Source organism: Equus przewalskii, chromosome 17, assembly GCF_037783145.1.
Source record: "Equus przewalskii isolate Varuska chromosome 17, EquPr2, whole genome shotgun sequence".
Lineage (NCBI taxonomy): Eukaryota > Metazoa > Chordata > Mammalia > Perissodactyla > Equidae > Equus > Equus przewalskii.
The window spans coordinates 63,109,797-63,123,091 of NC_091847.1; the positions used below are offsets into that span (position 1 = coordinate 63,109,797).

The following is a 13,295-nucleotide window of genomic DNA, read 5'->3' on the forward strand; positions in this document are numbered from 1 at the left end:
GTTTATTGTAATCATAGATCTCAAATTCGCAAACTGAAAAGAATGACACAGTTTCTGGGCAAGGTGACCGGAACCATCTCATCACTAAGCGAGATCTCACCCTCACTGAAGGAGACGTTCACACTTTGGTAAGCGCCATCTCAACAACAAGCACTTTAAACATTTAAAAATAAGTGATTGTAGAAGCGATGCCAAAGCACATTTCAAAAATAACAACAGCTGTGCTTGAAAGAACTATATATACTTTTATACCATCCATTCTTCATAATTTCCTTGTTCCTGGTCAAATTAATGCCAAATTTGCTTCAAATGATCTGACTTTATAGATTGCTAATGAAAATATTTTATGGTCCAACTTATTTTTCTGACTACACTCCTTTAACTGACATTTCTCCTGGCCTCATCCTGATCTTTGAGGCTTTAGTGCAACACTGCAGGAAAAACCCAGAAGGCCTCAATAACAATATATTACAATAATGATTAACATTGTGATCAACTTTTTTTGAGTCAGCCTATGTAATGACTATAATCTTAGAAAGGGCTTATCATTTAAGTGTTTGAAATTTAACCGATCTGCAACCCATCACCAGGCAGAGAACCTGGTGCAGTGTTTACGTTCATTAGCCGTCAGCAGTCACTTCACATCACCAAGTGCCATGGTCCTTCTTCGTTCTCATCCAATTCAACTGCTCAGTGACTTTTGGCCGTTAATCACCTCCTTCTTCGTGAAGCACTCCTCATTCATTTCTAGGACACTACTCTCTTCTGGTTCTCCACCTACCACAACTGACTACTTCTTCTTAACCTCCATTTTCAGACCTTTAAACTCTGTAAGAGTATTCTAAGGCTCAAATCTCACATTTCTTGTCTGCTCCACCTACATTCGTTCCTTAGATCTGTGCTATAATATTGACGTCTCTGTCAGCCACATTTCAAGTGTTCAATAGCCCCATGAGGCTAGGAGCTACTGCTTTGGGAAGTGCAGATATCCCCATACTGATGATATCTGTCGTGTAGAAAGTTCTGTCAAACAGTGCTGCACTAGATGATCTTACTCACTGTCATGGCCCTTAATACCACCCCTGTGTGGATGACTTTGATTTATATATCCAGTTTGATCCTCTGCATTGAACTCCAGACTTGATCATCCAACTGCCTAGTAGAACTCTTCTTAAATATTTAATAGGAATCTTAAACTTAACTCTAAGAATGTACCCTTGAGTTTTCCCAACTCTGCTCTTTCTACAGCATTCCACATTTAGTTCTCTGTCCAAAACCTGGGCATCATGCTTGACTCCTCTCTTTCTCTCAAATCTCATGTTCTTATATCAGCAAATTCTGTTAATGTCTACTTTCAGAAGACCCAGAATCTGGCCCCTTCTCATCAGCTCTACCACTGCCATAGCCTAACCCAAGCCACCGTCCTCTCTCACCTGGACTATTCTCAAACCTCTAGTTGGATTCCGTATTTCTACCTTTTCCCTGCTACCATTATTTGCCATCAGAAGCCATAGTGATCCTTTTAAATATAGGTTAGATCATGTCACTCTGGTCCCTTCCCACCTAACTCTGAGAGAAAGCCAGAACCTGGGAAGCCTTGAAGCCAACAGAATCAAGGCCCTTCCGCATTTCTGCCTGCATCTCCTCTCCTCTCTCTGTTCCTCGCATTCTGGCTGCCTTGGCTGTCATTGAATAGACAGCCCCAAGCATGTTTCTACCTCCAGGCTTTGAAAATTGCTCTCCCATCTGCCTGGAGTGCTCCTTGTCCAGATATCCCTGTGGCTTATGTCCTGTCTCCTTCTGGTGTCCATAAAGGCAGAGTACGACAGAACTTCCCTGGCCAATACGTATGAAATAGAAATTACTTCCTACCCCCACCTCATTTTCCATCCTGTACACTCTATCCTCCTAGAGAATAGCATTTTTTAAAAAATTGAGATAAAACTTGCATAATATGAAATTCACCATTTCAGCCATTTTAAACTATACAATTTAGTGATTTTTAATATATTCACATTGTGCAACCACCATTAACCAATTACAAAACATTTTCATCATTTCAAAAGGAAACTCTGTACCCATTAAGCAGTCCCTACCCCTTCTTCCCTGCCACCAGCCCCTGGCTTTCTGTCTCTAAGGATTTGTCTGTTCTGGACATTTCATGTAAATGAAATCATACAATATGTGGCTTTTTGTTTTTGGCTTCTTTGACTTAGTATAATGTTTTTTAGGTCATCGTGTTGTATGTAGCATATATTAGTACTTCAGTCATTTTTATGGCTGAATAATATTCCATTCTGTGGGTATACCAGATTTTGTTTGTCTATTCATCAGTTGATGAACATTTGGGTTCTTTCCACTTTTTGTCTGTTTTAAATAGTGCCATTATGAACATTCATACACAAGTTTTTTTGTGAACATATTTTTTCAGTTCTCTTGAGAATAAACCTAGGAATGCAATTGCTGGGTCATTTGGGAGCTCTGTTTAACTTTTAAAGCACTGCCAAACTATTTATCCAAGTGGTTGCACCATTTTACATTCCCAACTAGTGATGGATGAGGTTTCCAGTTTCTCCACATCCTTGCCATCTCTTGCTATTGGCTTTTTTAAAATTAAAAAACGCTTTTTTATAGTCATCATCAGTGTGAAGTGGTATCTCTTTATGCTTTATTTGCATTTCCCTAATGACTAATGATGATGAGCATCTTTTCGTTTGTATATCTTCCTCTGAGAAATGTCTGTTCACATCCTTTCCCCGTTTTTAAATTGGGCTGTTTGCCTTTTATTGTTGAGTCGTAAAGCATTCTTTATATATTCTGGCTGCTACCCTTATCAGGGCTATAATTGCACATATTTTTTCTCATTCTGTAAGTTGTCTTTTTACTTTCTTTTTTATTTTATTGAGGTCATATTGATTTATAACGTTGTGTAATTTCAGGTGTACATTATTATATATCAGTTTCTGTATAGACTGCGTGTTCACCACCAATAGTCTAGTTTTATCTTTCACTGTATATATGTTCCCCTCTACCCCTTTTGCCAACCGCCTGCCCCCTTCCCCTCTGGTAACCACTAATCCGTTCTCTTTATCCATGTGTTTGTTTATCTTCCACATATGAGTGAAATCATGTGGTATTTGTCTTTCTCTGTCTGCTTATTTAGCTTAACATAATACCCTCAAGGTCCATCCATGTTGTTGCAAATGGGACAGTTTTGTCTTTTTTTTATGGCTGAGTAGTATTCCATTGTATATATAGACCACATCATCTTTATCCATTCATCAGTTGATGAGCACTTAGGTTGCTTCCACGTCTTGGCTATTGTGAATAATGCTGCAGTGAACACAGGGGTGCGTAAATCTCTTTGTATTGTTGATTTCGTGTTCTCTGAATAAATACCTAGTAGTGGGATAGCTGGATCATATGGTATTTCTATTTTTCACTTTTTGAGAAATTGCTAAAAATCTACTGTTTTCCATAGTGGCTGCACCAGTTTGCATTTCCACCAGCAGTGTATGAGGGTTCCCTTTTCTCCACATCCTCTCCAACATTGTTTTTTTGTCTCGGTAATTATAGCCAAGTGTATTACACCTGTCGGTATTCTGACGGGTGTAAGGTGATATCTCATTGTAGTTTTGATTTGCATTTCCCTAATAATTAGTGATGTTGAACATCTTTTCATGTGCCTGTTGGCTATCTGTATATCTTCTTTGGAAAAATGTCTTCATATCCTCTGCCCATTTTTTGATTGGGTTATTTGTTTTTTTGTTGTTGAGTTGTGAGTTCTTTATATATTTTGGAAGTTAACGCCTTCTCAGATATATGATTTGTGAATATTTTCTCACAGTTGATGGATTGTCTTTTCGTTTTGTTCATGGTTTCCTTTGCTTTGCTGAACTTTAGTCTGATGAAATCCCATTTGTTTATTTTTTCTTTTGTTTCCCTTTTCTGAGTAGACTTAGTATTCATGTCTATTTAAAGAAAAGAAAAGATGCTGTTAAGACCCATTTCACAGAGGGTACAGCCTATCTTTTCTTCTAGAATTTTTATGATTTCTGGTCTTACATTCAAGTCTTTAATCCATTTTGAGTTGATTTCTGTGTATGGTGTTAGATAATGGTCTGCTTTCATTCTTTTGCATATGACTGTCCAGTTTACCCAACACTATTTATTGAAGAGACTCTCCTTTCTCTATTGTATGTTCTTGGCTCCTTTGTCAAAGATTAGCTGTCCATACATGTGTGGTTTTATTTCTGGACTTTCAATTCTGTTCCATTGATCTGTGTGTCTGTTTTTGTACCAGTACCATGCTGTTTTGATTACTATAGCTTTGTAGTGTATTTTGAAGTCAGAGATTGTGATGCCTCCAGCTTTGTTCTTTTTTCTCAGGATTGCTTGGGCTCTTCTGTTGTTTCATGTAAATTTTAGGGTTCTTTGTTCTGTTTCCATGAAGAATGTCATTGGGATTCTGATTGGGATTGCATTGAATCTGTAGATTGCTTTAGGTAATATGGACATTTTAACTATGTTTGTTCTTCCAATCCATGAGCATGGAATATCTTTCCATTTCTTTATGTCTTCTTCGATTTCTTTCAATAATGTCTTATAGTTTTCAGTGTATAGGTCTTTGACCTCTTTGGTTAAGTTTATTCCTAGGTATTTTATTCTTTTTGTTGTGTAGGTAAATGGGATTGTATTCTCAACTTCTCTTTCTGCTAGTTTGTTCTTTTTACTTTCTGGATAGTCACCTTTGAGGCAAAAATTTTTAAATTTGAAGAAGTCTAAATTTCTTTTCTCAAGTCTGTTTCTTCTTTTGTTTCTTGTAATTTTGCTGTTATATTTAAGAAACTCTTGTGTAACCAAGGTCCTGAAGATTTACACCTAAGTTTTATGGTTTTTTAAGTTTTCTGTTTTTAGCTCTTAGATTTATATCCCTGATCCATACTGAGTTAATTTTTGTATTTGGTGTGGAGGAGAGGCCCAGATTCATTCTTTTGCATGTGGCTATTCAGTTGTCCAAGCATCATTTGTTGAAAAGACTGTTTATCCCCCTCAAATGGTCTTGGCACCCTTCTTGCAAATGAATTGACCATAAATGTATGAGTTTATTTCTAGACTCTCAATTGTGGTCCATTGATCTATACCTGTATTGTTTCTGCTGGTACCAAAATCTTTTGATTATTATAGCTCTACAGTAAGTTTTGAAACTGGAAAGTGTGAGTCATTCAACATTTTCTTCTTTTTCAAAGTTTTTTTGGCTATTTGGGGTCCCTTGCAATTACATATAAATTTTAGGATCAGCTTGTCCATTTCTAGATAAAAGGTAGTTGGAATTTTGATAGTGACTTTATTGGATCTGTCTATTAATTTGAGAGTATTCCATCTTAACAATATTAAGTCTTTCAGTCCTTGAACATGAGATATCTTTCTATTTATTTAGGTCTTCTTTAATTTCTTTCATAAGTATTTTGTAGTTTTCAGTGTACATGTCTTACATTTCCTGGATTAAATTACTTCCAGGTATTTTATTCTTTTTGGAGGCTATTTTAAATAGAATTATTTTCTTAATTTTATTGTCAGATTTTTCATTGCTAGTGTATAGCTATATAGCTATGTACAAATGCAGCTTGTATACAGCTTTGTATAGCTGTTTCAAATACAGCTTGTATTTGTATATTGATTTCATATTCTGCACCTTTTCTGTACTTACTTATTAGTTCTTATGGTTTTATTATGGATTCTTTAGTGTTTTCTGTATATAAGATCCTGTCATCTGTGAATAGAGATCACTTTACCTCTTCCTTTGCAATCTTGATATCTTTTAATTTTTTTTCTTGCTTAGTTGCACTGGCTAGAACCTTCTGAACAATGCTAAATAGAAGTGTCATGAATTGGCGTCATTTTCTTGTTCCTAATCTTGGGGTGAAAGGATCCATTCTTTTACCATTATGTATGATGTTAGCTATAGGCTTCTCATAGATCCCCTTTATCAGGTCAAGGAAGCTCACTTCTCTTCCTAGTCATCAACTAGAGGTGCCCTTTACTGGACAGCATTGTTGTGAGGTGTATGCATGTTACATATCTAATGCAGTTTGACCAGCACATATGAGGTAGTGAATATCTGTTATTTTCACCTGCCTGCCTTCAAGTTCCTGATAAAGATGCTGAATGTGGCAAAGACCATCGGCATGACACTTGGTTTCTACAGGTCTGACGTGGAATAACTGTTAAAGATTCACTCGCTTCTTTTTCTTTCCCACAGACACATTGTGATCTGATTTTTATGTCGTACTAAAATCACCATGCTCTGGGTTTGCCTAAAGAATTTTGAATTCTAGCCGTAAAAGTGAATCTTGTAATATTATAGATCTCTTCCTCCTATAACAAATCACATTAAAATCAACCCTTCCTTAACAAAAAGCCTTCAAAGAGTCAATTATTAGCCTGTCCATTTTAAACCTTATTCCTATAAGGCAAAAGAATCTGGATCATCTCTTAAGCCTTTGCATAAAACAAGTATAATGTGTAATTTTCATATGTTGAAGAGATGATAGAACGACCTTTTCTTGTAAGTAAATAATTTGTTTTGGCAGGGTTGTGGAATTGCTGAATGCTTGAAGATTGTCTGCCAGGTTGGGCGGCTAGACAGAGGAAAGAGTGCAATCCTGTATGTGAGGTCTCTGCTGTGGACCGAGACCTTTATGAATGTAAGTGGACAGATGCAGCATTCAGCAAACTTCTCCATTTTTTCAAAGAAATGAAAAAGGCCTGTCATCAGGAAATCATTTCACTGTTGTTTCCACACAGAAGGAAAACCAGAATCATTCATATTCTCTGAAGTCATCGGCTTCATTTAATGTCATCGAGTTTCCTTATAAGAACCTTCCAATTGAGGATATCTTCAACTCCACATTAGTAAGTCGTTGATTTGGGGCAATGGAATAAATCCACTCAGTTCAATGCCATAGATGTTTTTATTCTATTTTAAATAATGGCAGTTTAACTATTTTGGTAGTTTTAAGTAATTAAGAGTTATTTGATGGGATTATAACCTGGTTTAATAGTATTGTTTTACTCCCCCACCCCGGAGTTATTAAAGCTTTACTTTAGCATCTTGTCCTCTGTAAGAGATTGTTAGCATGTACTAAATTTCACTGGGGGAAATTTGGGAAATTTCTCCCCACGTTAGAAATTAACTGCAATAAGTAAAAGCATTTTAAAGATCTTAAATTTGAGGATTAAAAATGGGACCAACATATCATAAACTGGATAGGATTATTTAAAAATCGTTTCAGAGGCAGTCAGAAGTTAACCTATTTGGGAGACTTTTTGTGTGTCTGTACATGCTACCAATACCAAATAAATGATTGTACACAAGAGAAGAAAATAATGTGAATACCATTAAGGTAAAATATTGTGGGCATTCAGATATTTGTTGAATAAGTCAGTGAACTATTTTTAAAACTCAAACTTTTTTCCCCCAACAGGTCACCACTGATGTCACCTGGGGCATTCAGCCAGCACCCATGCCTGTGCCTGTATGGGTGATCATTTTAGCAGTTCTAGCAGGGTTGTTGTTACTGGCTGTTTTGGTATTTGTAATGTACAGGGTAAGTAATGGACTTAGAAAGAGAGGGAGGGAGGGGAAGCAGAAGAAGAGAGGGAGAGAGGAAGAAAAAGGAGGAGGAATGGAAGGGAAGGAAGGGACCTTTAATGATGGTGCACGATGAGCATTACATACTATTTCAGGGAAGAAAAATTGTACCAAGTGCCATTTAAATTTTCTTGGTGAGAATATAATCACTCAGAATACTTTGAATTTTCTTCACTGATGTGGCAGTGATGTTAGCTTTTCTTCAACTGACAGATGGGCTTTTTTAAACGTGTCCGGCCACCTCAAGAAGAGCAAGAAAGAGAACAGCTTCAACCTCATGAAAATGGTGAAGGAAACTCAGAAACTTAACTGTGATTTTTAAGTTATGCTACATCCTGACCCGTTCGAATCACCAACTTCCTTACAGGTTTCAGTTTCCTTCATGAGGAATTAAATTCCAAGACTGTACTGCTGATGGTGCCCATTGTTTTAACCACAAAATGAGAGCAGTATTTGTGAGCCTTTTTGTTATAATTATGTTCAGACATAGATTTAATACACATCCACTGACTTGTGTTTTTAGGTATTTAAATGATAAAATTTCAAGTGAGAGCTCTTCTTCAATGTACATAAGACAGGTAGTGCCTGAGTTACCACTTTATGTAAAACAGTACCTCCTACGATTATTGTTTCTGATTTTGTATGTTGCGTTTTGTTTGTTGTTGTTGTTGTTGTTTTAAAGCCATCCAAATTCGGGCCTTAGGATCCACATCTTTTGTACAGGTACTTAATGTTAATACACATTACACTACAGTTGCGTTTTCAAGCTACTAACTTTGTAACTGCATGAACTTGATTTTAATATTACCTACATCATAGAACTTTAAAAAAACAAACAAACGTGATTTCATCAAAATTCTTTCCTGTAATAGCAAAGGTACAGTATTGTGTTTTAATATGAAAATTGGGTACATGCTGTTAAATTTTTATTTATATTTAATTCACAGTCCATTTTATTACATTTTAATTTGTATAAGTTGTATTTCAAATCCTTTAAGCCAACCTATACTAAAAATTCGTTCCATAATCAGAAATGCCTCTTATGTGTAATAGTTTAATTTCCACTAAATATCATGGTGCTTAAAGCCATATGGAGTTGGAAATCATTTCCAAAGTACATTTATCCCATTGTATCAGTCTGGCTATTTACAATACAAAAAAGAAAAAGCATTTTAATTAAAAGACTACGTTTGTAGCTCTTTGATAGAGTTGCTTATTAATAGTACGTTCTTAGAGTAAGAATTTTCACTTGGGATTAATTTGTTTTCCCCCGTACATGTATTGTTCCTTATATTTCCAAAACTATTACTGAAAATGGGTCAAGATCAATGAGGAATCTTTACAACTTATAGGAACCTGCACCCAACCCCCCAAGCCCATGGAAAATGCTTAGAATGGAAATTCTCAAAGTAGTTCACTGGTTTCCTTCTAGCAATAGCATGATGCTACTCACGTGAATATGACCTCAGTTGAAGCAAAGTGTAATGTGTAAAACTAGTCTCAGATATCAAGGTGACTTCTAAAGGGTACTTTTATAAGCAATTCAAGTTATTGGAAACCTTTTAAAACTTTCTTAGGCTTATTAACACAAATTACTTTTCTAGGATTTTTTAATAAAAGCTGCATAGGAGGCAAGTTGTAGTTTTATATGCCTGTAGGGTGATGACTTTTCTAGAGGAATGGGTGATTTATTCACAGTTCCTCAAGGCCTGCGGATGACTATTAATTATACCTATTTTTGTGCAATTACGTCATGTTGTACATTGGAAGTTGAGAATTTAATAACTTTTTAATTGCTGTCTTCATTCGGCAATGATAAGTATTTTCCTTAAATAATTGAATATTTTTCTATGTTTTAAAAATTGAAATTTATCTTGCCATGTCTTGTGTTATAATTCTCTACACAAGTGGCTAAACTAGAATATATTCATAAAATAGAGGCAAATGTAGGTGAGTTATACAAGTTAGAATATTGATAAGACCCTGTATTTAGTTCTAATGAATTTCAAAATTAATAGGTTTTGTAGTATAGATTTTATTAGTAGCTTAAAAGATCTTAGTCGTATGCAATAAGTATTTTTATTACTGATAAATTTAAAACTTTTTAAGAAAAAAATATTTTTATCGTAGAGCCTGCCACAGATGGTTACTAAGTTGGTCTATAACAACTTTTGTCTTACCTGTTTTCCCGCCTAATAGCAGTCATTCCTGAAGATAGATGTTGGATAGAAAGTCACTCTTTGAAAAGAGGGTTACTATTTGCTTTTGCACAATCTATTTCTTTATGGCATCTATCTCAAGGTATAACCTTGTAAAGGAGATTGTGGGATGTTTCATTGGAAATTAACATGCTGTTTGAAATTTCCTTTATGAAATGTAATTTTAAGCAATAGTATTTTCTTTTAAAAAATGAAAATTTATATCTCTACAAAAATATGGTAGAAGTATAAAGCAAAAGCCTACTCTCTAAGGAAAATGTTTGGCAAAATGTTGGGATTCTTTTTACCTTAAAGTGGCCTGTGAATGTATTTGCTTGAAATGTCAAAAAGTAGTCCTATGAAAACTATTTTAATTTTCAAACATTTTAAATACTACTGTGTTTGTGATTTATTGAGAATTAAAATCCATTTAAGTGTAAAATTCTTATAATCTGATTCAGTTTGAAAAAACACATATGAGTGAGGTGTAGAGAATATTTAAAGCATTTGATATTGGTAAAAAATATTGACACTTGTTGATTTCTTATGTATACATTTATTTGAGAATTGAGAAACATTTGTGTGAGGAACATTCTTTCCTTTTCTTCCCTATACCTTTCTCTTATGATTAGTTGTTACTGTAATTCTGATTAAGTTCTTAGTAATTCTGAAGTATAAAACAAGTAAGCAAAGTATTAGTGCCACAATTCTGCCTGTGTTATGAAACTACTTATTCATAGTAAATTCTCATTAATACTTTATATTTATATAAAGAGAAAATTCAAGTATTAGTAAAAGAGACCATACTGGCTTCTTTAAGAGGGCCATAAAGATTTTTGATAATGAATCCTGACCTTAGGAGAGAGATTTATGTGGCAAAAGTAGAGTATCTAGCTGATTTTTATAAGGAAAACAATCTGTAAGTTGGTAGACGTTCCTCTGTTACAGAATGTAGTGCCGAGCTTGGAGAAGAATAAGTCATTCTTGGAATACTTGTGTATGACCATTGCGTATCTCAGTGTCACTTTGTATTCTTGAATAACTTGTATATGTGGTAGTTGGATAAATGAGAAGAATATACAACATTTGAAAATTGCATATAGGATCAAAAACGGTGAATGACTTAGTGTTTTGGAGAGTATCCCTTTTAACTTCTTGGTAGGCTAGTTAGAACGGTGAACCTAGGGGTGTGTAGCATGCATATGTGCTTGTGTTTCATTGTAATTTCTGATACATAATGAACTTTTTGGGAGAGGTACTGAGTCTTCGATTTTTGTTGTCATTGTTCTCAAGTGCAATATAACAATGTAACCAAACCTAGTTAATTTCAGTGTCATTATTAATTTAGTAAACCTAACCTACTCAGAGATTTATTAGTATTTTTGTTAGCAGGAAGGAGTGATTCTGCTATGGATACACAAATGAAGCTATTTACCCCTAAAATGGTCCATTCTACATTCTTTTTCAGGCTGGACATAAACAGTTCCCTACTAGTTTTGAAACACTTTAAAATATCTTAAAGTAACTTGGAAGCTGTATATATCAAATTAATTTGCTACCTAAGTAACATAGAAAGTAATTTTCTTTGTTTAGCTTCTCTTGTGATCACCCACATTGGGTGAGACATAAAATGAGTGTATTCTAAAATGTGTCATTTGCTAACTTGATTTGAGTTAGTGAAAACTGGGACAGTGTTCTGCTTAGTTTCCCATGTGTAACTCGTCACTGTACAATAAACTTGAGCGTGTGGTGCCGCGTTTGGGTATGGCCTTTATACTTGCCTTCTGGGATGTTGTATGTTTTTTAATCACATGAGCCAGCAATAATGCACTAAAAGGGTGACCGCGAACTGGTGACACACCTCTCTGAAAGTCTGAATTCTTAAGAGTTAATTATTTGGAAAAAGATAATACAAGAAGAGCAAAGGAAACCTAATGTGAAAACACACCAATTACAAGTCATAGAATCATAGATATTTAAAGTTTAAGAAGGGTTTCCAATTCCAATAATGGTAGAGAAGCTTGTGTCCGATAACAATGCACAAACTAAGAAGGAAAAAAAAGAAACTTTGAAGACACTGAAGTTACCAAAAGCAGGTGGAAACCAGGGAGGGTTTGACTCTTAAGGAAGGGAACCACGCTTTTCCTTGTGGCTGCTCTCTGTTGTATAGAGAGAATGCAAACAGAAAAATGCCCTCTCATTTCCTGAAATGATGGCACTGCCATCATGACTAGAAATTGAGGGTGAAATCTAGGAAAGGAAGGAGCCACGTTGTAAGAGGGAGAATATTTTCACCTAAAATTCTTGGCCCACCCTGACCCTGATCCTGCTCTAGTGAGACTCCAGAGAGCCCAAAAGGAAAACAACAGCTGGAAGGTTGAAAGAGCTGAGCAGTTATTCCGGCCACTGTCCACTGCAGGAGGAACAAGAGTTTGGAGTTCAAGTCTTACCAGGTGACAGGAGCTTGAGAATACCCCAGTCTTTCCATTAAAACTCCAGAGGATCTATGGCTTAGGAATAAATACTACATCCCAAGATTGATTAATTCACCCTAGGACAAAGGGGAAAACCAAAGGGGCTCGCCCTAACAAAGCATAAAACCAAGCTTCCACAAGTTTAAGGTGATCCACCCATGATTTAATTGTCTGCTGGTAAAGGCAGTTATCTTCAGAGGAACATACCACAACCTAAAGACTACAATGTATCGTCCACAATGGTGTGTGTGTGTGTGTGTGTGTGTGTGTGTGTAAGTGAAAAGAAAGAAAAATGTGACCCATAGTTTTGAGAAAAATTAGTCAATAGAAACAGACCCACAAACAATTCAGCAGACATTACTTTAAATGACTATGATAAATATGTCAGAGTCTATACAGGAAAACATGGAAGTTTGGGGTGAAAAGGTAGGCATTTCGGGAAAAACTTGGAAACTAATAAAATAGACTCAAGTGGAAACCTTAGGACTAAAAAATACAGTATCTAAAATCAGAAATTCATCAGAGGGGGATTAAAAGTAGAGTAGACAGAACAGAAAAAAGGATCAATGAACTTACATTGATAGAATTCATCCAAAGTGATGTACAGAGGGCAAAAAAAAAAAAGATTTAAAAAATAAAAGCCTCAAGGACCTGTGGGACAATCTAACTAGGTGCACAAGGAGTCTTAGAAAGAAAGGAAAGAGAAAATGGGGCAGACAAAATATTTGAAACCAAAGTTTCCAAATTTGATAAAAAAAATAGCAACCTACAAGACTGGAAGCTCAGTGAACCCCAAACAGGACAATCCAAAGAACACCATCCACCGACACCATGTCAAACTGCTGAACACAAATCAGGAGGGGTTTACCTCACCCCTTCACACTGTTGATGATGCCCAGAAGGTTCCTTACTTGTTCAAAGCAGTAACTGCCAGGATTGGGACCTCAGTTTACATATTCAGATTCCTAG

The 13,295-nt window shown here is 35.7% G+C and overlaps 1 protein-coding gene across 2 annotated transcripts in view; it reads left to right on the plus strand.

The window, feature by feature from the left end:
• ITGAV (integrin subunit alpha V) overlaps positions 1-11,626 on the plus strand; it is an 84,563-nt gene extending 72,937 nt beyond the window's left edge. For both annotated transcript variants that reach the window (XM_008530577.2, XM_008530579.2), the window contains exons 26-30: positions 18-128; positions 6,594-6,707; positions 6,808-6,915; positions 7,488-7,610; positions 7,868-11,626. In XM_008530577.2, coding sequence (XP_008528799.1) covers positions 18-128; positions 6,594-6,707; positions 6,808-6,915; positions 7,488-7,610; positions 7,868-7,963 — 552 coding nt within the window. In that variant the 3' untranslated portion in view covers positions 7,964-11,626. The remainder of the gene's footprint in view (positions 1-17; positions 129-6,593; positions 6,708-6,807; positions 6,916-7,487; positions 7,611-7,867) is intronic.
• Positions 11,627-13,295: the final 1,669 nt, after the last annotated feature.